This window comes from Myxine glutinosa, chromosome 7, assembly GCF_964187855.1.
Source record: "Myxine glutinosa chromosome 7, kmMyxGlut1.1, whole genome shotgun sequence".
Taxonomy (NCBI): Eukaryota; Metazoa; Chordata; class Myxini; order Myxiniformes; family Myxinidae; genus Myxine; species Myxine glutinosa.
The window spans coordinates 131,232,322-131,260,118 of NC_136267.1; the positions used below are offsets into that span (position 1 = coordinate 131,232,322).

General features: G+C 42.7%; 1 protein-coding gene across 1 annotated transcript in view; it reads right to left on the minus strand.

Moving 5' to 3' along the window:
• Positions 1 to 27,797, minus strand: part of THSD7A (thrombospondin type 1 domain containing 7A) — a 221,924-nt gene that overhangs the window by 96,813 nt on the left and 97,314 nt on the right. The window contains exons 7-8 of the mRNA XM_078782738.1: positions 22,150 to 22,295; positions 12,503 to 12,680 (exon numbers count right to left, since the gene is read on the minus strand). Of these exons, the coding sequence (XP_078638864.1) occupies positions 12,503 to 12,680; positions 22,150 to 22,295 (324 nt within the window). The remainder of the gene's footprint in view (positions 1 to 12,502; positions 12,681 to 22,149; positions 22,296 to 27,797) is intronic.

Consider the following 27,797-nt stretch of genomic DNA (forward strand, 5'->3'; position numbering starts at 1 on the left):
CCCGGCTCGTGGGCATCAATAACCTTCTTTCTGAAGGCCTCAGAGAGCTCTTTTGATCTAGGCATGGTGACGCCGCACACTTCAACAACAAAGAGCAAACCAAACTAAATGTCTGAGGTTTAAATAAGACAGGTTCCTCCAAGATCCTCTCTAACGATGTTCTAATCATTTGCACCTGAGCTGGTGCACCTGATTCTAATTTTAGGTATTTGAAGTAGTGATAAATGTAGGGGTGTACTTACTTTTTCCACATGCGAAATTTGCATTTATGCTTATTTAAATTATACAATGGACTTCAAAATGTAAATGTTTCATGATATTTGTTATATTATATCACCTTTATCTATCAATATTGTTGAAATGAAGATCAAATAGCTGTATGTTGAAATATGTTGAAAAAGTCAAAACTTTACAAGGGGTGTACTTACTTTTTCATGTGACTATATATTCAAGGTTAAGGAAATTGTATCAATCAATTTTTGGCAATGCATTCTTCTCTATAGTTCTGCTACTTTGTTTTGATGCTTTTGAGATGGAAGAACATCAAGGCCTTATGTCGAGTTAAAAAATATCAATATTCTCTACTCTCCTTAATTCCATCCATTCATTCACTGCACAAGTCACTGCTCCCAACATCCCAAAGGCAACCAAACAACCATTTTTGTTTTACTTTTCAGTGAGTTTTGACACCTGCATACACCATTTAAAGGTTGTTGTGAATCAATTAGACTTGTAGTCTGCTTTTTATAGAATACGATAAGAACCACCTTTGGAGGCCATTTTCCCCCGCAGAGCAGGGGTTGGCCTTTTTTGGGCACCGTAGTCCCCTTTTTGAAGCATTCTTTTATGGCCGGATGCCCTTCCTGCCGCCAACCATGTTAGTCGCCTCTTGCAACACACAGGGAATTACCAGTGAACTGGTACTGAATTTGCCGACCTCGGGAGGATGACAGGCTGTCAACCCCCCAGGCTGAGTCAATCAGCGATCGACCGGGATTCAAACCCAGGATCCTAGCATCCCAAGCCGGCACCCTAACCGCTAAGCCAACACCAGGCTAGAGAATACGATATGTTTAGTAGTTAATCATCTCAGATGAAGATGCCTCGTCATTCATTTGATTCGATTATAGCCCTTCATCCACGTTGATGAAAGGCTTGGAGAACAGAGTTTAATGAAATCTTTGATTAAACATCATGTCTCGGTCACTTGTGGCCTTCCTGGGAGGAGAAATCCGCTTGTTCAGGGAAGCCTGCCACATAAGTGATGTCAGTTTAAATTTTGGGTTACTAAATGGTTTCAAGACAAGTTGATTGGAAAGAAAATTTCACCAAATAAAAGGTAGTGTCATCCTATCCTCCTAACCAAAGAAAAAGTAAAATTGTGGCTCCAACATTGTTGTTTGAGTAACATCATCTCAAATGCTCATTGAGGCATAATAACATAACTTTATCTAATTCGACTATGGATAGGAAGAGAGACTTGACATTAATGCAATTTGAAATCTTATTCAATATAATTTCCTTTTTGAGTGGATAAAAATCCACTAAGAAATGTAAATGAAAATTAATGGACTTCACGTTTGCCTTCAGGCGTCCTGAGGCTCATTTTTTTTTTCGCATAATATTAGAATGTGGTACACTGCTCTGCCTGCTTTAATTGCCAAACACCATCGATTGCATGGTGCACCGCTCGAGCCGAGCACAGTAATTCATGAGATACACGGAGGTGCTCAAAGTGCCATGTTCGTGCACTTACATGACTCAAATAAATAGCTGCGCAGGCAGGAGCTGCTGATGAAGCCCGCTGACGTCCAGATGGCCACCTACACCGCAGCGGCCCACCACCGCTTCCCCAATGGGTCTTAATCACATTTCCCTTTGTGTCATCCCCGCCCCAAGTCGTGACAGCGAGACCTTTCCGGTGACCTGTTTAATAGTTGCAGACACAGCTCTACTGTCTGGATTTAACGACAATTGGCAATTTAGCATTTTCACCCCTATTACATTCCTCACATATCATGCTTGATGGCTGAGCAAACTCTGGGACACTGCCAATGGTGAGATGTCCTTGTGCCAAGGATAAAAGACCCATTATAATAGTGCATTGCTTCCAAGTAATACCAAACCAGCTGTGAACAACTGCCTCGTTAAAGATCCTGCCAGCTCCCAGGATTCCAATGGTTAGTGTGTACCTCTGTGATGATGCTTTACAGGTCGTGTCACCACTCTGCCTTTCCTATATCTCGCATGACAACTTGCATGGTTACCTCCGCCACCTGAGGTGGTGGGAGGTTATGTTTTCACCCTTGTCTGTCTGCCTGTCTATTTGTGAACAGGATATCTCAAAAACTTGTAGACGGATTTGGACGAAATTTGATGGAAAGGTTGGGTATGTGACAAGGAGGACATGATTAGATTTTGGTGAAGATCCGGATCCAGATACTAGAATTTTTGAAGTGATTCTTGACCATTGAGAGATATGGCCAAAAACGATATCTAGCACAATATTTCAAAAACTTGTGGATGGATTTGGACGAAATTTGATGGAAATGTTGGGTATGTGACAAGGAGGAAATGATTAGATTTTAGTGAAGATTCGAATCCGGATCCAGATACTACAATTTTTGAAGTGATTCTTGACCATTGAGAGATATGGCCAAAAACGATATCTAGCACAATATCTCAAAAACTTGTGGATGGATTTGGACAACATTTGATGGAAAGGTTGGGTATGTGACAAGGAGGAAATGATTAGATTTTAGTGAAGATTCGAATCCGGTTCCAGATACTAGAATCTTTGAAGTGATTCTTGACCATAGAGAGATGTGGCCAAAAACGATATCGAGCACAATATCTCAAAAACTTGTGGACGAATTTGGACGAAATTTGATGGAAAAGTTGGGTATGTGACTAGGAGGAAATGATTAGATTTTGGTGAAGATTCGAATCCGGATCCAGATACTAGAATTTTCGAAGTGATTGTTCACCATTGAGAGATATGGCCAAAAACGATATCCAGCACCATATCTCATAAACTTGTGGACGGATATGTACAAAATTTGATGGAAAGGTTGGGTATGTGACAAGGAGGAAATGATTAGATTTTAGTGAAGATTCGAATCCGGTTCCAGATACTAGAATCTTTGAAGTGATTCTTGACCATAGAGAGATGTGGCCAAAAACGATATCGAGCACAATATCTCAAAAACTTGTGGACGGATTTGGACGAAATTTGATGGAAAAGTTGGGTATGTGACAAGGAGGAAATGATTAGATTTTGGTGAAGATTCGAATCCGGATCCAGATACTAGAATTTTTGAAGTGATTCTTGACCATAGAGAGATGTGGCCAAAAACGATATCGAGCACAATATCTCAAAAACTTGTGGACGGATTTGGACGAAATTTGATGGAAAGGTTGGGTATGTGACAAGGAGGAAATGATTAGATTTTGGTGAAGATTCGAATCCGGATCCAGATACTAGAATTTTTGAAGTGATTGTTCACCATTGAGAGATATGGCCAAAAACGATATCCAGCACAATATCTCATAAACTTGTGGACGGATTTGGACGAAATTTGATGGAAAGGTTGGGTATGTGACAAGGAGGAAATGATTAGATTTTAGTGAATATTCGAATCCGGATCCAGATACTAGAATCTTTGAAGCGATTCTTGACCATTGAGAGATATGGCCAAAAACGATATCCAGCACAATATCTCATAAACTTGTGGACGGATTTGGACGAAATTTGATGGAAAGGTTGGATATGTGACAAGGAGGAAATGATTAGATTTTGGTGAAGATTCGAATCCGGATACAGATACTAGAATTTTTGAAGTGATTCTTGACCATTGAGAGATATGGCCAAAAACGATATCAAGCACGATATCTCAAAAACTTGTGGACGGATTTGGACGAAATTTGATGGAAAGGTTGAGTATGTGACAAGGAGGAAATGATTAGATTTTACTGACGATTCGAATTTGGATCCAGATACTCGAATTTTTAAAGTGATTCTTGACCATTGAGAGACATGGCCAAAAACGATATCTAGCACAATATCTCAAAAACTTGTGGACGCATTTGTACAAAATTTGATGGAAACGTTGAGTATGTGACAAGGGAGAAATGATTAGATTTTAGTGAAGATTCGAATTCGGATCCAGATACTCGAATTTTAAAAGTGATTCTTGACCATTGAGAGACATGGCCAAAAACGATATCTAGCACAATATCTCAAAAACTTGTGGACGCATTTGTACAAAATTTGATGGAAACGTTGAGTATGTGACAAGGGAGAAATGATTAGATTTTAGTGAAGATTCGAATCCAGATCCAGATACTAGAATTTTTGAAGTGATTGTTGACCATTGAGAGACATGGCCAAAAACGATATCTAACACAATATCTCAAAAACATGTGGACGGATTTGTACAAAATTTGATGGAAAGGTTGGGTGTGTGACAAGGAGGAAATGATTAGATTTTAGTGAAGATTCGAATCCAGATCCAGATACTAGAATTTTTGAAGTGATTCTTGACCATTGAGAGATATGGCCAAAAACGATATCTAGCACAATATCTCAAAATGTTGTGGATGGATTTGGACGAAATTTGATGGAAAGGTTGTGTATGTGACAAGGAGGAAATGATTAGATTTTAGTGAAGATTCGAATCGGGATCCAGATACTGGAATCTTTGACGTGATTCTTCACCATTGAGAGATCTGGCCAAAAACTATATCTAGCACAATATCTCAAAATGTTGTGGATGGATTTTGACGAAATTTGATGGAAAGGTTGGGTATGTGACAAGGAGGAAATGATTAGATTTTAGTGAAGATTCGAATCGGGATCCAGATACTGGAATCTTTGAAGTGATTCTTCACCATTGAGAGATATGGCCAAAAACGATATCTAGCACAATATCTCAAAATGTTGTGGATGGATTTGGACGAAACCTGGTGGATGGGTTGGGAGGATGACAAGGAAGAACTGTTTCAATTTTGGTGAAAATCAGATTACGGATCTGGATACGAGAAGTTTTTAATTTCTTAAATGATTCTTCACCATTGAGAGATAGGGGCAAAACTATATATATAGCAATCATATTTCAAAAGTTTGTGGATGGATTATGACAAAACTTGGTGGACGAGTTGGATAGACGATAAGAACAAGCAATTAGATTTTGGTTTCATGTCCGAATCCATATCTGGCCTATCAGTGGGATACAAAATATAGTCTGTTCAGTCTGGCAGGGGTATGCGCTCTACCGAGTGCCATTCTAGTTCATACTGCCTTCGATTTTGAACAAGGCATGACATTATTGAGATTGTTTTCTGCAATGTCATCTCATATCACAAGTATAATTAAGCAGAGTTTATGTGGTCTATCAAGACCTCTATGTACCAAACACGTTGACCTTTTTTTGGAAATTATTTTGTACAACAGAACACATTTCTCCTGAAGTGTAGGAATGTCCCAAGTAGGGACCACTAATAAGGCCAATCCTTGCATTGGCTTAATTATAATGTGCCTAAAAGAACACAAATAAGGCTAACAACGTATATGTGAGCTGAAAGCTAGGTGACAAAGATGTATGGATTATTTAAGGAATGTGAGTGTTGCAAGGTATCCCAACAGTATAAAAACGGTTAATTAAGAATGAGAAACGAGCACAATGCTTTACCAAAAAGTAAATTGTGCCGTGCAAACAAAGTAGACATTACAGAATACCTGGAGGATGATGAGCAAGTTTTATTGAAAGTCCAACTATATATGAAAGACTAGAACGGCACTCGGTGGAGTGCATACCTCCTCCAGCTTGAACAGTTTATGTTTTGTATCATCTCATTGATAGGTTAGATATGGATCTGGTCCTGAACCAAAATCGAATCGGCTTGTTCTTGTCACCTAACCAACTCATACACCTAGTTTTGGCAGAAGTTATTCACAACTTTTTGAAATATTATGCTATACTGTATATTGTTTTAGACCTATCACTCAATGAAGAATCACATAAAAATTAAATTTTTTTATCGTATCCGGATCTTCAAGAAAAGTGAATCGATTCATCCTCGTCTCAAACCCAACCAGTCCACCAAGTTTGTCCAGATCTGTCAACTTTTTGAGATATCAAGCTATATATAGTTTTGTCCCTATCCTTCAATGGTAACGAATCACTTTTTAAAATGTCGGATCCGGATCCAACGTCTAATCATTTCGTCTTGGTCTAATCGTCCAATCAACGTCGAAATCAAATCGTCTAAATAAACGTCTAATCAACATCTAATTAATCATTTCACATACCCAACCTCTCCACCAAATTTCGTCCGAATCCATCCACAACCTTTCGTGATATCTTGGTCACAAACAGGCAGACAGACATTTGTGAAAACATAACCTTCATCCACCTTAGATGGTGAAGTAACTAGAGACCTCATAGAACACATTACCCCATGCAGTATTTAAGTATATACAGTGCCTTCAGAAAGCATTCGTACCCCTTGACGTTTTCACATTTTGTTGTGTAACATCCTGAAAAAAAAATGGATTAATTGAGATCTTCTTTTGTCACTGATCTAAACGTCATACCGCATAATGTCAAAGTAGAAAAAAATTTTGAGAAACTTTTAGAACACAATTAAAAACTAGAACGGCGCTCAGTAGAGAGCATACCTCCGCCAGGTGAACAGTTTACGTTTTGTATCCCAGAGTAGACCAGAAAATCACAACACAGAATCACATTCAATCTAAATTCTAAATTATCCGTCCACAACTTTTTGAGATATCCTGCTTTTTTAGAAATAGTTTTTGGCCCTATCTCCCAATGGTGAAGAATCACTTAAAATATCCTATTAGTCAGATCCGGATCCGGATCTTTACCAAAATTGAATCGATTCTTCCTTGTCACACACTCAACCTGTCCACCAAGTTTCGTCCTAATCCATCTATAACTTTTTGAGATATCCTGCTATATGTTGGTTTTAGCCCCATCACTCAAGGGTGACGAATCACTTAAAAATTAAATAATTCTCATATCCGAATCCATATTCAGATTTTCACCAAATTCATATTCAGATTCAGATCTTCTGACAAAAGTTCCTTGCCTGAGAAGGGAGAACCTGCCAGAAGGCCAACAGTCTCTGCAGCACTTCACAAATCTAGGCTTTGTGGGAGAGTGGCCAGACGGAAGCCACTCCTGAGAAATGAGCACATGACAGCACGCCTTGAGTTTGCAAAATTGTATGTGAAAGATTCCGAGAGCATGAGGCAAAATATTCTGTGGTCTGACGAAAGCAAAATCGAACTCTTAGGCCTGGATGCAAAGTGCTATGTCTGATGGAAACCGGGCACAGCTCGTCACCCATCTAACACCTTCCCTACCGTGAACCATGGTGGTGGCAGCATCATGTTATGGGGATGTTTTTCAGCGGCAGGGACTGGAAGACTTCTAAGGATAGAAGGAACAATGAATGGGGCCAAATGTAGGTAAATCCTTGAGAGAACATACTTCAGAGTGCAAAAGACCTTACACTGTGACAAAGATTTACATTCCAACAGAACAATGACCCCAAGCATACAGTCAAAGCAATATTAGAATGGCTTCAGAACAAGAACATGAAAATCCTTGAGTGGCATTGCCAAAGCCCAGAGTTGAATACCATTAAGAATTTATGGAAAGACTTGAATATTGCTATTCACTGATGCTCCCCATCCAACTTGACAGAGCTTGAGCAAATCTTCATGGAAGAATGGGAGAAATTCCCCAAATCCAGATGTGCAAAGCTGATACAGACATACCCATGAAAACTCGAAGCTGTAATCACTGCCAAAGGGGCTTCTATGAAGTATTGACTCAGGGGGTTGAATACTTATATAAATTAGAAATTTCTGTATTTCATTTTTAATTATTTTATAAAAATAAATAAATAAATTTCACTTTGACATTATGGGGTATTATGTGTATATCAGTGACAGAAATATCAATTGAATCCATTTTTAATTCAGGCTGTAACACAACAAAATGTGAAAAAGTCAAGGGTGTGAATACTTTCTGAAGGCACTGTACAATAAACCCTTAAATATCATGGGGGTTACGTTCCTGGAAAATGCCGTGTTAGTTATAACCACGACAGTTAAAACCAAGGGCCTATGGGAAAAGGGGGGTTGGGTTCCTGGGCTTCGAGAAATTATAGAGGACGGTCAGCACAAGCCAGAAATAAACACATCACAATTGAAATGAACATGTAAATAAAATAAATACAATATAAAATAAACAAAAAACACAAGACTTCTACCTTGTAAATTGATTCCAAAGCAACGAGGTGATTTATTTCAGGAAACAGTGGGGTCAGTGAGGTTAAGAACATTATGTACTCTGCCGTAAATATAAAGCACAAAATGTAGCTTGGGATGATGATGATGCTGTTGGAGTGGAGAGTGAGGAGTGGGAAGTGAGAAGGGGGATTCAGTGATTGGAAGAGCAGCATCGTTGCCTGCTTCCTTGCCACATAGGAGAAGGGTAAGACAATCCTTAGCCACCTTGATCTCCAGAGCAGATCTTTCCTGCTTGGATAGGAAGGTGTGAGATGGTATCTCCTTCCAGAATAATCCCGTCTCGTCGGCGTTAAAAACCTCCTCTAGCATAAATCCCTTTGCCTTGACTAGTTCCATAAGCTGTGGTGAGGGCTTTTCACAGCATCATGATCTGTCGACGCTGCGTCTCCAACTAATTTTACATGATGGAGGCCGAATCTTCTTTTGAATTTCTCAAACCAGCCCTTGCTGTCACAGAACTTGTGGGTATTCACGGTTGAACTGGAGTCTTCGGCCCTGGATGCCTCGTGGAAACGTTGGTAAATGCACAATGATTTCTCCCGTATCACGGGTCCACTGAAAAGCACTTTTTAAAGTTTAGTCCTCAATCCAAATATTAAGGTTCCCATCATTTCAATATGAGTATCACGGGACTGGAATGAGACTTTTATGCTTTGTGGAATGGTGGTGGCACACTTGCATGTATGACCCACTTTTACAAATATACCAAACAGTAGATTCATTATGGCGTCCCATATATGCCGCACTGTCGCCTCTTGCCAACCTATCTAACTACTTAGTTTTCTTGCCTAACGTCGTAACCTTCTCTGTCTTTTGGCACAACTAGTTTTGTCCATCGTTATATGTTTGGGCGCCATTAAAAACGGTGCACGAGAAACAACAGAAGGCTCGGAATGGGAGGTAATCGTACACAGGGTTGCAAACGGTAACTCATCTCAGCTCAAAAGCCCCGATTGGTTGAAATAAAATCCCGCGATAACTAAATCGGGGTGACTGTACTTCAATTTAAATAAAAGAATGATTTTTAAAATCGTTTAAAAATCCAGAAGTTCAGTGCTTCGCACCTTATTTAACGTGTCCAAGTACTATAGGGGATGCCTCTTCGTGGTGGTTGTACCCCCCAATGCAAGTCGGGGGCCAAATCTTCCCCATTCTTCCCTGCTTCCAGGATTCGTCAGGGCAGCGCGGTCACGGTCAGAGAGCTGATCGCTTCCCATGGGCCGGCCCTTTCCCTCTTTTTATCATGGGCCTGGCTTCGTGAAGGTATGGGTACACCATCCTGGATGTGGGACATCTTTGGGTCACTCCTGCAAGATCGATTGGCTGTCTCCATGTCATGGGATTGATGAAGAGAACTGTCTGGGGCTATACAACAACAACATGTCCAAGAACTGCTAAACGGAAGGGTTTTCGAAGTGCAACGAAGGCGATTTGTGTTCTACAGTGTTCAAGTATATAACTAAATTTAAATAAAATAAAGATTGTAAAAGTCGTATAAACAAATTCATTCTGGAATTTACCACCGTTTTCACACTGTCTTTTACACCACTCTATCTAACATGTTGCATTAGTTATTCATGTCTGTTGTATATGTCCTTTATGATGTCCATAAAAACATTAAGTTTCCTGTTTGGAATGATTTTAAATTTTGTTTCACTGGCAGACAGGATTATTTTTTTTATCTCACTCCTCTCTGCACATGTGCGATCGGGACAAATTCAAAGACAAAGTACTGTGAAACGGCAGGTTTGTTTCTTGATTCATTGTCCGATTTGTGTTCAAAATATAATATTCGATTTCAATAAGTTATTTCTCGATCCAAAACTGATTATCATAAACTGATAAGACAGACAGACAGACAGACAGACAGATTGGCATGAACCAATTGTTTAACCCTGCTTTTCGCTTTGCATGCATGGGGTAATAATCCACAGTGAGAGTGGCATTATAAAGTTATATGATTGAGATATTCACAATAGTTCAATGCATGCAAATGTTATGTTCAATATTTCATTCGACAAGTATATATATAAGTTGGTTTGGACCACGTGACGGTCCACGCCTTGCCTACACCTCATCGCCTCTTCGCCGGGATCACCTTTGAGTTATAGAGACATTGAGGAGTGTTCTATTCCATTCACTGGGAACACAGTGAGTTATGTTACTTGAGCAGATGGTACCATCTTAAGATATATTGATTGTATTGTTGATTGCTATCATTGTTGTATCATTATTCCTGTGTGATTTTTAATATATTATTTGTTTGTGGATAACTATTGGTGTGGTTTCAAGATTAATTTTGACACGGAATAACATATTTTTCTGCCGTGGCTCCTCTCGGGCTTCGGAGGTATACCGAGACCAGGAGGTCGGGGAGGAACACGTAACACTTGTTAAATCAACCATCACCCCTCCCAAAATTTTACTTCTGTATCCATCTTGTTCTCCCTTTGCGATCTCCCCATCCCTTCATTGTTACCTGCATCCGCTTGTTTTTCCCTCTGCACTGCTGTTGACATTTCCCCCTTCTACTTCTGCTGCTCCTTTTGTTACGTTGCGTCCTGATCTGTTCTGTGTTCTAGCTCTTCCACGAGGCTTGACTATGCATACAAATAAATAATTAAATAAATAAGTAAATAAAGGTGCCATTAATACTGGAGGTAAAGAGACCAAAAAGTGAAAAGCTACTCTTTCCAGTAAGTCTAAACTTGTCATATCTTGAACATATATCTTTGTCTCTCCAAAAGGACCGTCTGGACAACCCTCCCATCTACTTTCTGAACAATCCTCTTGAAGAAGTTTTGTCACACAAGCTTTTGGGTCTCACTATCTGCCATGATCTTTCCTGGGAAAACCACATTTCCTAGCTGGCCTCCAAAGCCAGTCGCCGACTGGGCATCCTCCGTCGTGCGAAGTCCTTCCTTGGCACCCCTGAGCTCGCCACCACATACAAGGCTTTTATCCATAGCTCAATGGAATACTGTTCTCCCCTCTGGGCTGGTACTCCTGCCTCACACCTAGCTCAGCTTCACGCAAAAAAACCACAGGTTCAAACCAAAACATTCAGAATCATTGGAATCTCCCACGATGAAGCTGATTCTGAGGGCCATTCTCTCTCTCACTGCAGGCAGGTTGGTGGTCTTTCTGTCTTCTACCGACTCCTCTCCAGCCTAGCTCCCCCTGCTCTGTCCCCCAAATATTCCTGCAGGGCGCACAAGATCTACCAGCAACCCTCTTTTGGTGAAACTGCCAAAAACAGGACTCTCCATTCACCTTCACTCTTTGATTCCTCTTTTCTCCCGCTTCTGGAACAAACTTCCACACTCTTTTCAATCCCACTCCTCCCTCCAGGTCTTTAAAACAGCTGTTCACCACCATCTCTTGTCTTCCCGCATCCAAAACCTTGACCTTTTCTACCCCCATTAAAACACCCCAAATCCGCCTCTTTCAATCCTCAACTTCTTTCCTGAAATTCCTCGTAATGTTCATTTGCTTTATACCGTGTACCCCTCCCTCATCACCCAGCCCTCCCCCTTTCACAGATCTACCGATGTCTATGTTCTCTTTTGTTGTTGTGCTTGTGTGATTCCCTCTCTCTCCCCCTCTTATCTCCCGCTCCCATGTTTTATGTGTTTGTGCGTGTTTTCATGTTCAATGTGTTAGTTCTTACACACGACTCGATTCTGGATACAAAAACAAACAAACAAAAACACAGGTTATTGTGCATTCAATAAAAGTAAGATACAGTAATATATATTCTACCCTGAGGCTTTATGAAGCAGCTCTAACAAATTAAATGTTTCAAAGGTTGCTGCTTCACAAAGCGTGCTGCCTACATTGACCCCTGATTCCATATTTGAGATGTACATTTGTCATATATTTGCAGTGTTTGATATGATAATATTCTCAGCCATAACCTGAACAGACATGTGAAATGTGTTGAATCAAGGTACTTATTTTCCATGAAAAAGAGGAGATTGAGGCCCATTAATGTTTTTGAACTTCCATCACACGGCACAGCATAAGGTGTCCCTAAATATACATTCAGTAGATGCCTACTGAGAGATGAGATTAATGGCTGAGGACACCATGAAGCATTTAAAGTTGGCCATCAAGGATGTCACACAAAGCTCAACCAAAGAACACCAATGATTATCTCACCTGCACAAGGCACAGTACAAGGAATCTGCTCTGGCAGGGTCACTGCCCTGGGCTCATTGTCCCTCCTTGCACAATGCTTATCCTCGACGATTCGGCTTGCTTGTCCAACCACGCCATCGGACATCATGCAGCTCACGTTTCGCAGTCGCACACCCTCTCCGCACTGCACCTGCGAGGGCTATTCAACCGCATGCACCATTATTGGCTGACTATAGAAGAAATGGGCTCTCTCTAAAAGGAGCAGTGACCCATATTTGTGTCATGTGGACCAGACCACAGTTCATGACACACATTCATAACATCGTTGATGAATTAATAAGTGTTAGTGTAGCAATAGTTGTGCGAAGACCCATATAACGCTAGTAAACAAAGCATCATTATTACTCGGAAAAATATGAAATGAATGAAGTTTCGTTACATTAAAAGACAATGATCTCGAAACTTAGTCAACTAGTTTGCTTTTGCTATTCTGCATTACTACTCGTATTTCATAATTTAAAAAAAGAGATATAATTGCATGGATTAGCAGATATAAATCCAAATCCATAAATACAAAACAGGTCAACTCTACATAGAAAACGCTCATTTCTAAATGGTTTTAGGCACCAAAAGGACTTCAATAAAAGCTCTTTCTTATCTACACAGAAACTTGCAGAATAACATCAAATTTCAAGGGTTGAAAGCAGTGATTAGCACTTGTCTATTTATTTCTCACCTTCATCCTCCTCCCTCCCCCTTTTCCCCCTTGATGCTGTCAAAATGGCTCTCACAAGCACGACATTTTATGAGCATGTGGTTAGTCTGAAATTAATTTAATGCCCATCTGCAAAAGCATTATGTTGAGCAAGCAAGCCTTTAGTCGGGTCAATGTATCGTACAATCTGGATCAACATACACATTTGAAGTCTGATTTAGCTCAAGGCCTCAGTGGGCCTGTGACTATAAGCTGTCTGCAAGGTAAGCAGTCCTGGAATAAATAAGTTAGGAAGCTGCAGTAAGCCACATTATAAAACTGCTTTCGGTAAGCTCGTTACAAATAATGCGTTTTTGGTCCGAGTTGTCCACCAAAAGTCATCAAGAGGAACACCAGGCTGACTGGTCACAGCCATTCATCAGCCCAAATACCTGGTTGAGCAGAATTTCTAATGTGTTACAATGTTATAACTTATCTTAAATATTTTGCACAAATTCTTACCCAAAATAAAGTGTCTATCAAACTATTACTATCATACACCGTGCCGTACTGCGGACAAAAAATTACCAAATAAAACTGATAATCTGTTTTCCAAATGCCACATGTATGGTAATGGTGGGCTACCTTATTCTTTAAAACATTCAGGTAAAGGAACACTGCTGTCATCTAGAAAGGTATTAGTATACCTAGCTTGAGGTTAAGAATCTCACAAATAGACACAACCCATACTTTTTATATTATTTTGGATGATTTGTCTGATATTAATAATATTTCGGTATAATATTGGAATATAGCTCTCCTCTGTGGGTCGTACTCCAGCATCCCCTATTTTCTTCAAGATGCAGTGAAGGTTTAAACTTCAAAAAGGCAAATGGAAGGCCTGCAGTTTTCCCATTAAAGGCCGTTTGAAGGCTGGCCTTATATTGACTTTCAACCAGCTAAACTGCCGCGTATAAGCCGCGCTTGTGATAAGCCGCACCCTAATTTTGCATCCCTTCTCATGGGGGAAAAAAAATCATATTTTGCGACCCAATTTTGCGATGGTCCAACATGTCTCAGTAGGACAAATGCTATTTTGAAAGTGCACCATTTAAAAAGTGTGAAAATCCAAAGACATTATAGAATACTATTTCAATCATCCCACTTTCAATATCCTTTATTATGAAGTATACATGAAGAAGAACCACCTTTAGAGGCCATTTTCCCCCGCAGAGCAGGGGTTGCCTTTTTGGGCACCTTGGTCCCCTTTTTTGAAGCAATGTTTTACAGCCGGATGCCCTTCCTACTGCTAACCTTGTTAGTTGCCTCGTGCGACACACAGTGTTACCAGTGAACTGGTACTCAATTTGCCAACCTCGGAAGGATGACAGGCTGAGTCAACCCCCGGCATTAATTCAGCGATTGATCGGGATTTGAACCTAGGATCCTAGGATCTGAAGCCAGCACCCTAACCGCTAATTTAACACGAGGCTATTATGAAGTATACATGGAGAAGAAGAAAGTGGGACAGTGATTAAGCTTCTTCAAAGACTTTCTTGACCTTTTTCTTTCAAACGAAAAGCATTCTTTTCTTGTTGCCACTCTCTTCACTTCCTGAGTTGCTGCCAGCCAGGTCCTCCCAGAGCATATCAGCCTCCATCTCATCAAGGCAATTGGATAGATAGCATTTCAGGCCGGAAGACCTGATGGACGAGGTCGGTGTTGCTGTGTTGCAAACTCCGTCTTCATCTACTCCGTATTGTGGCACCGGAACGCTTCTAGGATGAGCATGCTTCGTCGTCAGGAAAGTCAGTTATCACATCTGCCCCACACGATGCGAAGTCAGTCTTGAACAAACATGCTTGTTCCATGCTCTTCATCCATCCAACCTTTTGGATGAATGTGAATGATGATGTCAGGTGGGAACTTCTCTTTGGGGAGCATTTTCCTCCTAAAGACGAAGTATGGAGGCAGCTTCCCTCTGTTGGTGGTGCATGCTAGAATGACGGTGAACTGGTCTTTTTTGTGTCCATTAGTGGTGATGGCTCACCATCTTGGTGCCCTTCATTGACACAGTGATGCTTTTCGGGATATCAAAAGTAAGTGGAGTTAGGTCTGTTCCTGATGTTCCCAATGCGGTTCAGTGGATAAAGCCATGCTCCCGACAAAGTCGGATGATGAATTGTTGAAACCTCGTTTGGCACGAAAGCAATTGTGGATCCAGTTGACAGATTAGGATATGACTTTTGATAATAATTGTGCTTGTTTCATGTATTGGGATTTTACCTTTATTTTATAATTAAAAAGGGGCACTTCCTTTTATCAAATAAATAGCTATTTATTATAAGGAATACCCCATAATCTGCTATTACCGTTTGCACTGGATTATTGTTATGGCCATTCTTTATAAAAGACTGCCTTAGTTTATACCCAGATGTTTCAAGGAACGGCAATTTACCATCCCTTGATTAAATCATGATCCCCTTAGATATTATAAGTTTTTCCAATGTACACCTGAATTAAAGAAATTAGATATTCAGAATTTCAAATGTGTAATTTTGTCATGTCATATATCCAAAATTCCTTATCATCGTGTATTAGCCGCAACCCCGATTTTGGATTTTTTTCTTGATGAGAAAAAGTGCGGTTTATACACGGCAATTTATGGTAATATTATACTACCTGCCTTCTTGGACATCATTCATTCTTACCTATTAACCAACTCCTTGCTGAGCTCCCAAGATCCACGCTTTTAGCTAATTTTCACTCCATTGTCCGTCTTCTCTTTTTTCCCCCTCCTGTGGAATTGTGTCCATCTAATCACAGTGTTGCTTCCATTATCTCAAGATGGTGATTATACAAGAGCTCACAGTATATTACACCTCCCATGCCTATGATCTTGCTATGTTTATGTATTGTTTGCCTGTACATACTCTTTTATTGCACTTTCAGGACATTAACCTTTAATCCTCTGCATTTAACTCTTTCACAAGTTCCGACTTCTGTTTTTAAAAGGTTAGCATAGAAGAGGATATTTAAAAAATATAGACATGAAACCTACCATTTTTCCAATTATCTTTGAGAACAAAATATATGGGAAGAAGTCTATGATGAACAAGCATTCTGAGTATTGTGCTGCAATACATGTCCCCTACCGGCAGTCTCTCGTCCGGAAACTGTTGGGGAAATTACCAAAGTTCAAAGTGCCATAACTTTGTCAAAAATGATTGAAACGTCGTGAAGTTCGAACTTGATCTGTAACTTATCATGAGGAAACCATGTACCAAGTTTGAAATCATTAGCATTAAGAGTTTAGAAAAAAAAGTCTGGAAAGCTGTTCTTTGCGTGACGGACTGACGGACTGACAGACTGACAGACAGAATGGACCAGACCCAGACTGACAGACAGAATGGACCAGACCCAGACTGACAGACAGAATGGACCAGACAGACAGACTGACAGACAGAATGGACCAGACAGACAGACTGACAGACAGACAGACAGAATGGACCAGACCCAGACTGACTAACAGCTGGCTGATGATCATCCTGCCCATCAGCAATCCCCGTGTGAGTGTGAGTGAGACGGGCCCGTTTGTCCTGGGGTATTAAGAATAAGACTGTCTAAGGATTTCCCTGTGTCTCTTCGTCCTGAGCTGTAAATACGTGCATAATAATGAAACCTATTTGTTCTTCTTTTTCTTCTGAATTTGATCGCCTTTGTGATTTCTCCATTGACTAAACGTGGCACGAATAAAACCGCTTGAATCGGGTTCCACTATCTGTAACGGCACGGATCACGTGTACGCAAACTGCTCGGTGTATCACCATCACACGTGGTTCGTGCAAGGCTTATTTTCTCGCTTCCAGGGCAGCGCTAGTATTTAGGTACGAGCGAATTTGGTCCTGAACCCCTATTTGGCGCTGTCCGGAAGGGACATAATAGGTCTCGGGTCGCGCCAGGCTAGTAAAGACAAGGGGATTAATCCCCCTTTGATAAGGGGAGAATAGAAGGCCGGCGACAGATCCGCAGCAATATATATATTGTTGTGGATATGAGGATTGTGTTTTTTATTGTTTTTTTTATTATTGCTTTATTCTGGACCCTCCTGCCTCCAGTCTGTGTATAAAGGTCAAAGTGCGTCCCGTAATTAGTTCATAAGCACTCACGTTAGCCAATAATAGATTTCCCCCTTGTTGACAGTTATTTCCTTATTCTGTGTATTAGGCTAAGGATTTGTCTTCCATTAATTTGACACTCCATTGCACTGCATTAAATAAAGTAGATCCCTCCGACATGGCATCTTCAAAGTGCCAGGTTTGCCAGGTTTGCTGCAATTGCCAACTGCATTTGGGCAGTTTTCTTCATTCGCCATTGCTGCCCTTTGGCTGGGGCTAGCTCGAATCACCCCAAAACCACCATTGGCCACGAGGTAAGGTCGGGGAAGAAGGGCGTGTCTCCACCTCGTCATAGAGGGGAGGAGTGAACCAGCCCTTGCCGACCAACCCAGAACGAGGGGTTGGCTTTAGGGGGCGGAGAGAGAACGTTTGGGGGAGGTTCGCAAAAGGGTCAAGGGTGAGGCTTATATAACCCGCGGGAGACGCCCCCAGAGAGTCGAGGAGGGAGGAGATCAGATCACAGACAAGCCTGAAGAGAGTCCTGGAGTTTGTGAGAGAGGGAGAGAGAACCCGTCACGCCAGACCCCCCACCAGCAGCGTTGGCTCCACCAAGCAGCTCCGACCCGTTACCCCGCGCACACGGCAGGATCGGTGGCATCGGCGGCCGTCGAGGTCCAGCCCGACGTCCCGTGCGGGATCAAGCTCCAGCCAGCTCCGTGCCTTCCTCCCCCTCCAGCCACCCACCTCCTTCCAGCCAATCCACTCTGCAATTCCTCGTGTGAGTCCGTCTTTGTTTGTTCTGTCCAGGGTATTAATTAAGCCTGTTTAGATAAGCTAGCGATTTTCACTGTGTCTCTGATTTCTTCTGTAAATTATTTTATTATCCTTCCTTCTCCTTGGTTACTTTTGGTTGTAAATAGCAAATAAATTATATTCGTATTCCCTACTTCTGTCTTCCTCTTCTTCACATCCGGGTCGCCTTTGTCTTTTCCCCATTGAATATCTGTGGCACGATTTGGCCCACGTTTAAGGGATCGGGTCTAGTCATTGTAAAAACAGTTCGGGCCGCGGCGCCATCCGCTCGGCAAATTAACATCTTATCCGCGGTCCGTAACAATATATATCTATATATATAAAGCAGTAAAGTATGTTTGTTTGTTTGTCCTCTTATAACTCGAGAACGACTCATCGCAGAGAAAAACCAAAGGCATATTCGGAATCAGTACGTCTCAGAGCAACTACAGCACACCTTAAATTAAAAAAAACTTCGGGTTTTAAAATTAGCGTATAAGCGCAGAAGAGGGAGGGAATCGAAGGGAGGGAGCGCAGCGCTCCCTCTAGCGCTTTGCAGCGCCAGCGCTTCTGTTCGCGTAATGATGCACAGGCGGTTCTCACTCTTGCGCATGCGCAAATGCGCTGTTCCGATGCTTCATGTTCCTGCAAAGACTTTGGCGCATGCGCAAATGACGACACATGGACCACTGTATGTTCGTTTAATACGCACGCGCTTTGATGGGCGGGGCGTATGGCGTTCATGAAATGGTCGAATGCGGAAGTGCTTGAAGCCGTTGCGAGCGACTCGCACGATCTCTTGTCATGGTCCACAAGATTATCACAGAGACGTGCAGCTTCCAGCATTACGAGATATGATCGAGACCTAACTTCTGAGACCGGTCCCAGCGTTCTAGGCCCCGTGGTTGGTTCAGACGACCCCGACAAACGACGTGTTGGATTTTATCGGGAGCCGATTCGAGCGCCGACGTGCCGGCGAACAAAACCAGTCATATCCTTTTAACGCGTGGTTCGATTTTTACAAAATAAACTTTTTCTTGAAGGGCTGAACCGTGCGCTCACAACGATACCGAGGTGACCCTGGGAGAGCCGTTTTGCGCCGGCAAAGGCGCCTTGTTTTCCGTGATGACCATGTCGTGCTGCATAGATTACCATAAATTATAATATATTACCGGCGGCGCGTTCCGTGACGTCACGGCTCACTTAATTGCAATTATCTCTGGGATTCCTTGGCCGAATCGTACCAACTTCTATATATATAAAGCAGTAAAGTATGTTTGTTTATCCTCTTATAACTCGAGAACTACTCATCGCAGAGAAAAACCAAAGGCATATTCGGATTCAGTATGTCTCAGAGCAACTAGAGCAAACCTTAAATTTAAAAAAACTTCGGGTTTTAAAATTAGCGTATTAGCGCAGAAACGCTAGCAGAAGAGGGAAGGGAGGGAGGGAGGGAGCTTCGCAGCGCCAGCGCTTCTGTTAGCGTAATTAGCGTATTTCGGAACGTTAATTTTTCAACTTCATTATTCGGAATCAGTACGTCCCAGAGAAACTTCGTAATGTTAATTTTTCAACTTCATCCGATTGACATGGGACCAACGGCATGTGACAGAGAGTGAAACATACATGCTACATTTATTTGACGACAATGAGTTCCGACTTCCGGGTTCGTGCCGCCAACCCTGTTAGGCGCCTCTTGCGGCACACAGGGAATTACCAGTGAACTGGTACTCAATTTGCCGACCTCGGCAGGATGACAGGCTGAGTCAACCCCCCTGGTGTTAAGGGGGAGGAGGAGGGGAGGGGGAAGAGGAGGGGAGGGGAACGGGGGGGGAGGGGGAGGGGGAGGGGGGGAGGGGAGGGGGAAGGGGGGGGAGGGGGGGGGGGAGGGGGAAAGGGGGAGGTGAAGGGGGAGGGGGGAGGGGCCCTTCTTCCCCCGGACACACACACACACACACACACACACACACACACACATATATATATATATATATATATATATATATATATATATATATATATATATATATATATATATAAACTTTGCATTTAATATGGAATTTTTTTTTTGTGGGGGTGAACCTACTTTTCAAGATGACTTAGAACCAAAAGTTCATTGGAATTATGTTGAAATTATTCTCGATTTTGTTAATGTGACCTTTAAAAGAAACAAAAACCACATTTGACATTTCGAAGCAAATAAATTGATCCTTGAAAGGGATGAAAACTGATATCGAACTCAATTCACGGACAGTACTGTGTTAAACTTCTGTACGTTTTCCAGAAGCATCTCTTTATTTTGCACATTAGCCAAAAATTTTTTAAACAAAAACAAAAGTTAAATTACGACTGGGATTACGGAGAGTAAAATTACAGTTCAGTACTTCGTGTAATCCCCACGAGCATTCAGGAGAGCACGTACACGTTGAGGCATGCTGTTCACGAGATTTGCCAAGGTTTGGACAGGAATCGCTTGCCATGCAGTTACAATAGCCTGCTGCAATTCACGCACAGAAGCAGGCTGCTGGTCCAAGTTGTCGATTTGTCGCGTTAATTCTGCCCACAAGTTCTCTATCGGATTCATATCCGGGGACATGGCAGGCCACTCCATATGCTCTACACCACGGTCAGCAAGAAAGTGTTGGATCATGCGAGCACGATGAGGCCGTGCATTGTCATCTTGGAAGACAAAGTTTCCTCGAAAGGCTGCATGAACAAATGGAAGCAATGTTTCTTCCAGAATGGCCCTGTGCTTGAACTGGTTCAGGTTTCCATTCAGAACAACCAGGTCAGTTTTGCCCCCTGCATGAAAAGCAGCCCAAACGGTCACCCCACCACCTCCAGCTTGGACTCTTGGCACTATACAATCTTCGTTGTAGGCCTCATGCACTTGTCTGCGCACTCGGACGCGGTCATCTTGACGATAGACCAGAAATCTAGACTCGTCACTGAAGATCACGTGATTCCAGTGTCCTGGCTGCCATTGACGGTGCTCTCTGGCCCCCTGCAATCGGCGCTGGCGGTGTTGTCTGGTCAGACGTGGCTTTCTCAGGGGACGCCTGGCACGATAGCCTGCTTGAACCAGTCGTTGGTTGACTAGCCTTCTGGATACAGGCACATTTGTCAGTTGTTGCCACTCAGCCCTAAGCCGATTAGCTGACTTGGTACGGCCATTGCGGACTAACCAGTGCAGCTGGCGATCATCCCTCCTTGTGGTTCTGCGGGGACGTCCTGGCCTCGGTATTGGAGTAGGGACACCCCTCTGAGCATTTCGTTTCAGGATCTTTGACACCTGACCTTGAGTGATGCCATACTGCCAAGCAATAGCATGCTGTTTCATGCCGGAATTTCGTAAAGCCACCACTAAATGACAAACAGCATTGTCGAGTTGACGGACCATCTCCAGGGGAAGCGGCAATAACTTTTGTAGACGTGCAGCAGTTGTTTTCCACCAATACAGAACGCAACAACCCTTATATACCCGATTATTAAGCCAATCGTCAAATGTACCTGTCTGTACATTTTGTCACGCCACCTGTGATATAATCCTGTTATTAACTTCTTGCTGCGACAGACAATCAGTGACATGGTTCTTTTAACAAAGAAATCACCGAAGCGTAAAAGAAACTCACCAGATTGATATACCGAGTTCAGAAATTAAACCCAAGTCAAGAAAAAAAAAAAATTCCATATTAAATGCCAAGTCTGTATATATATATTATATCCCTGTGTGACCATCATAAACCATAAAATGAAGGAACTACTGACAAGTATACTTAGTCCATGAGCTTTGCTTGCTGGGCAGCCAGCTACATGATGGTATCGTTAATATGTGAATATGGATATTTCCATCTTCACAATTTTTTGCAAACCATAAAGATAAACAATCTTTCACTGACACATATTTATAAAACATTATTATCAATAATAAAAAGGGTTCATCATCATTATTAAATACCTTTTATTCTCATGAAGTTTACATTCCCTTGCTTGTGGGGACCCATTTATCTCCATTGTAGTTGATCAAATGCACAATCCTAAAGTTGATCAAGAAGTATCTGTACCTGCAGGGTGCAGGCAGACCAATGTCCATAGTGCCAATGATAGCAGGGTCGTACAGGACAGGGCTTCCTCTGCTGCAGCAGCTCCAGGCAAGGCCGCCCGTTAGCCCGGTTGGACTTCAAGACCCGTCGATGTCGCACCATCATGCCTGCAGGAAGAATCGTCAATGGAGGTGAGGAATCAAATTTGGCCTAAACGACCAGGTTTGTGGGTGGGTAGCCTTGTGCCTTCAACCATTTGTCAGGATGACAGGTCAAGTGATCTTGTCATGAGATTCGTGTATTTGCTATATCATCAATCACAGCTTCTATGGCCGGCCGTCAGTGGGATGAGCGCTTACTGGGATGGATCATCATTTGAGGCATTGCTTGATATGTGGCTGAACTAGGGCAGAAGCCTTCACTGGAAGAAAAGTCTATTTGGAAACCACAGTAATGGCCTGCTTAGGTCCGAACTCAACCTGATGGTCAATCAACATTCTGTCAAGCCATAATCCAGTTTCATCAATCATGGGCACCAAAGCAGTTACTAGTTTAGGAACAATTCACCCGGTAAGAACAAGGCCTCATTGAGTTTTGTTCCTTCAATTGACCGGTAACTCAGTACTGAGTGACCAGTCTTGGCATTTCCTTTGACAAATAACTAAGCCATATTTGAGACACATAACTGTTTGAGAACAGAGTTCAAAACTAAGTTTGTTGCCACGTTTGGTGTATTCATTACAAGCTAAGGCAATGACAATGGCGGTGTGTACCTACTGTTGGCATAATGCAACGCAGAGCAAGAAAAAGTGATAACTAATGAGTAATGACCAACGTGGGAACACGACATCCAGCATTCCACCTTCCTTTGTGTACTCTACGTCACACAGAGTTTGGCTATTGTGCCTTGGTTCAATGCTTACAGAGGCAAATCATCATGATGAACGATGTTCAACCAAGCAGAGAGTGCAATTTCAAACGGTGATAAAACAGCCCGACATCGAAACCACATCCACGCCGCAAACCCAGCACCATGTGAATTTCGTAACCACTGTATTTGGTTTAATAACCTCACGTGATTGGTGGGAACTAGGGCCTATTTGACACGTGGCCAGGTGAGTTACTCAAGGTGGAAAGGGCATCTTTCAGAAATGTATTGCGAAGCAGTGTACAACAGACAGCTACAGGTGAAATGATGTTTGTATGCTGAATGCTAGAAATGAGGTAAGGCAGCCATAGCAGTCAATGACATAGCGCAGAAAATAGTTACATTTCAGAAACAAGGGCATGGCAGTCATCCAGCTCAGCTTGTGGATTCATTTAGACCCAAAGGCAAAATGCAATTTTTCACTTCACTGATACAGAATGAAAATGGTTACTTTCTCATATTTTAATATGCAAATTTACTTTACAATTCAAAGGAAGGTCCAATAAAATGAAGATATGTAAATTTATTGGATGCTTCGCCTTAAAGTACAAGTCCGTATAATAGGGAGAGAAAAACGTTAAGTATTCCTTTACTCATCAAATATAATGCGCACGGAAAATAAGCTATCGCTAATACTTTATACTGCGAAGGTCAACTATTCCAAAGGATACATGTGCTATTTGCAGAGGAATCCAAGCTAGTTTAAAACTACAGGGCAATGGTTTCAAAGCAATGCTTGAAAGCATCATGCTTCATGTTCAGAATTATTTCATTTTTTTGGATACAAAATCGAGGCTCGTGTAAGAGCTAACATCAATCACAAAAAAAAACAATCGGACAAACAAAACATACAATAAAGGGAGCGGAAGACAAGATAGGGAGAGAGAGGGAAGCACACAAGTACAACAGTAGAGAACAGGGACATCGGGAGATCTGTGGAAGGTAGAGGGCTTGGGGGGAGGAGGCATGGGAAGGGGAGGGGAATGGATGGGAGAGGTTAAAAAAACACATGGACACTGCTAGGACTTCCAGGAAAGAAGTCAGTATTTCAAAAATGTGGATCTGGGGTGAATGGTCATTGATAATATTGATAATTGGTCATCGATATTGATAATAATGATAATAATGAATGGTCATTTCAAAGACAAATTCCAAGTTCATCCTTCTGCGCATGCGCAAGATTGGTCGTCACGTCTCTTCAAAGCTGTCCCCGCGCGCACGCTTTCGAAGTTAAGTAATTTTTCACAATTGTGTTTTTGTCGAATCGGTATCTTTCTTTCGGTGTATGTACCTATTGGGGTGACTTTAATAGGTTTCTCGGTGTTGGTTTTTCATACCTGTGTACAGAATCGTCGTTTTTTTCGTATCGTGTATTCTGAGGCCTAGTGTAGTACTAGTCGGCTACCGTGTCAGCCTTTGGCTTGAGGCTTTTTTTTTTGTCTCAGCGGTTCTTCGATCGCGCTGCAAATTACTTTCGGTCTCTGTTTTTCACGGTCTTTTCACCCCATACTTCCTTGTTTTAAAATCTCCAAAAAAAAACCCAAACATTTTTTTTTCCTTCTCTGTTCTTATCCGTTTGTTCGTTCTTATTTGTTCGTTCGTTCTTCGACCACGTTGTTCGTGATCACGTGATCACGTTGTTAAAAAATGTTTCATCTGTCCCCTGAAGACCTGTATTCTGTCATATTCTATAACACCTTCTTCTTCTTCTTCTATAAAAGGATGCTTTCGACTTGCTCACCAAATCTATTCATTCCAAAAAAATTTTCCATCTCTTACAGTGCATCTTTCATTCATTCCCTAAACTCTCCAGAACTCCACCCATCCTTCAGCGTCCTCAAATGTATTTTTGACTCGAATGTCTCAAGAAACTCATTTTGCAATAAATGTTCGTTTCCCATTAATCGTACACTTTTCAAAATCCAATCTCACCCCTTCCCTCCAAATCTTCCCCATCACCCATCTCTTTCAAATCTTCCCCCTTGCCCCTCCCCCCCAAATCTTCCCCATCACCCATCCCTTTCAAATCTCCCCCCCTGCCCCTTCCCTCCTAAACTCCCCCCACACCCCTCCCCTCCGAGACTCTCCCTCACTCCTCCCCTCCTAGACTCCCCTCTCACCCCTCCTCCTCTAAGCGTCCTCCCCGCTTCTTCCCCCTTCCAACTTTCACCTTCTTCTCCCTCAACCTTCTGCCTCACTCTTCCCCCTCCTCAAATAACACCTCACTGCGCCTCACCCAATCACCATCAAACCTTTTGTCTGCGCCATTCTTCCCTTTCTCCAAGCTATTCTGTAATCTCTGACACACCTTCAACAGCTCTCCCTACCTCTTCCTCCTCTTCCACATCTTACCCTACCGCTCCCCCCCCCCCCCCTGTTCTGTATCCGATCCTCCCCCTTCCTCTTCCTTAACAGTATGGACCTCAAACATCCGGGGCCTTCGCTCAAACTTAACTGATCTCTCCATACAGGTTGCTTCTGACAAACCAGACGTGATCTGCTTAACAGAAACTTTCCTCCTTCATGATGTCTCTGATTCCTTGGTATCTTTCCCAGGTTACTCCCTCCTCCAGTATGATAGACCTGAGCCTCGTCCTGGAGGTGGGGTTGCTATCTTTATAAAAAACTCTCTTCCTCACTCGCGCTGCACTGCCCTCTTTCCACCTCACCCCCAGGAATACCTTTGGCTACGGCTTCCCCTTCGCTCCCACCTTTTGTTCATATGTGTGTTGTACCGTCCACCAAACAGTGATGACTCCATCTACATCTCGCTGTCTGATAATATGGACCAACTTCTATCTACCCATCCCAACTCTCTCTTCCTCATATGTGGTGATTTCAACTGTCACCATGCCAGTTGGCTGGGGGTGGGTACCTCTCTCACCAGCCATGGCTCTTCAGCAAAGGACTTCTGTGACTCACTGGGACTGACATAATCTGTCAATTTCCCAACCCGGATCTCAGTCAACGGAGCATCTTCTCTTCTGGACTTGGTTATGACTAACTTCCCTGAAAATGTCTGCTGCTCTTCTTCTGCTCCAATCGGCTCTTCTGATCATGTGCTTGTTAAAGTGGACATCTCTCTGACCATTCTCAGAGAGCCTCCTCAGCGTCGACGAGTCTGGCATTTCACTCAGGCCAACTGGCACGGTCTTCAAGCAGCCATCAATCATCTGGACTGGTCTCCCATCTCTACTGCCTCTGACATCAACTCATCCTGGGAATTCTTCCAAAGTAAATTGCTCTCTCTCTCTCATGCACAGATTTATCCCATCTCGTCTTCAGTTGTCATACCCTTCCTCCCGTCCATGGTACACGGATTCTTGTGGTGAGGCTATTGCCCAGAAACAACTTGCTCTCGTCTCCTGGAAAGCAAATCCAACGGAAGGAAATCTCATTTCCTTTCACAAAGCCCGAAACAAGTGTGTGTCCACCCTCAGGAGAGCCAGGAAACAATATCTCTCCGTTCTCAGGACCGAACTCTCTTATCTGTCTCCCTCCTCCAAATCCTGGTGGCGTCTGGTCAAATATGTTTCTGGTGTTTGTTCCCCCTCCATCCCCTCCCTCACCTCAAATGGCCACACGGCTGACTCCGCACATGAAAAAGCTGAATGCCTCAACTCTGTGTTTGCCTCTAAATCTTGTGTCCCAAACCCATCCCTCTCTGTACCCACCGTACCCAGTCGTACCCAGCTGCTCCTGGACTCTGTGTCCTTTCCTCCTGACAAGGTGGAAAAGTTTCTGTCAACCCTCGACTCTGATTCTGCAACTGGACCTGACGGCATCAGCCCACGGGTCCTAAAATCATGTTCTTCTGCTCTTTCACTCCCTCTCTCTGTTCTCTTCACCCTCTCTTTTGCTCAAGGTCATCTTCCATCTGCTTGGAAATCTGCCAACATCACCGCTTTGCACAAAAAAGGTGCAAAAACAGATCCCAGCAACTACAGACCAATCAGTCTTCTCCCAATTATCAGCAAAGTCATGGAATCCATCATTGCTTCAGATATGAAATCTTTCCTCTTCTCCAAGGGCTTGATCTCTGATCATCAATTTGGTTTCAGACCTGGACACTCCACTCTGGACATGCTGCTTCTGCTTTCTCAACAATGGATGGAGGTCCTCAATGCCAAACAGGAAATTAGAGCAGTCTCCCTTGAAATATCACGTGCCTTCGATACGGTCTGGCACCCCGCTCTGCTCACCAAACTCTCCTCTTTTGGTATCCATGGAAATCTCCACGCATGGCTGGCGGACTTCCTCTCTCGTCGAAGTCAACGTGTGGCCCTGAATGGGTTTCTCTCATCTCCTCTTCCTGTTCAGGCTGGAGTTCCCCAAGGCAGTGTTCTGGGCCCTGTGCTTTTTCTGGTCTTCATCAATGATCTCTCTGACTCTCTTGAAAATCCTCTCTATCTCTTTGCTGACGACTCTACTCTCTGTCGCTCCATTCCTCATCCCTCAGATCGGCAGTCTGCAGCCTCCTCACTCTCTGCAGACCTTGACAAAATCACAGTCTGGGCAAACAAGTGGAACATGTCTTTCAATCCTGACAAATCTCACACTCTTACGATGTCTCTCCAAAAAGACCGACTGGACAACCCTCCCATCCACTTTCTGAATAATCCTCTCCAAGAAGTTCTGTCACTCAAGCTTTTGGGTCTCACTATCTGCCATGATCTTTCCTGGGAAAACCACATTTCAAATCTGGCCTCCAAAGCCAGTCGCCGACTGGGCATCCTTCGTC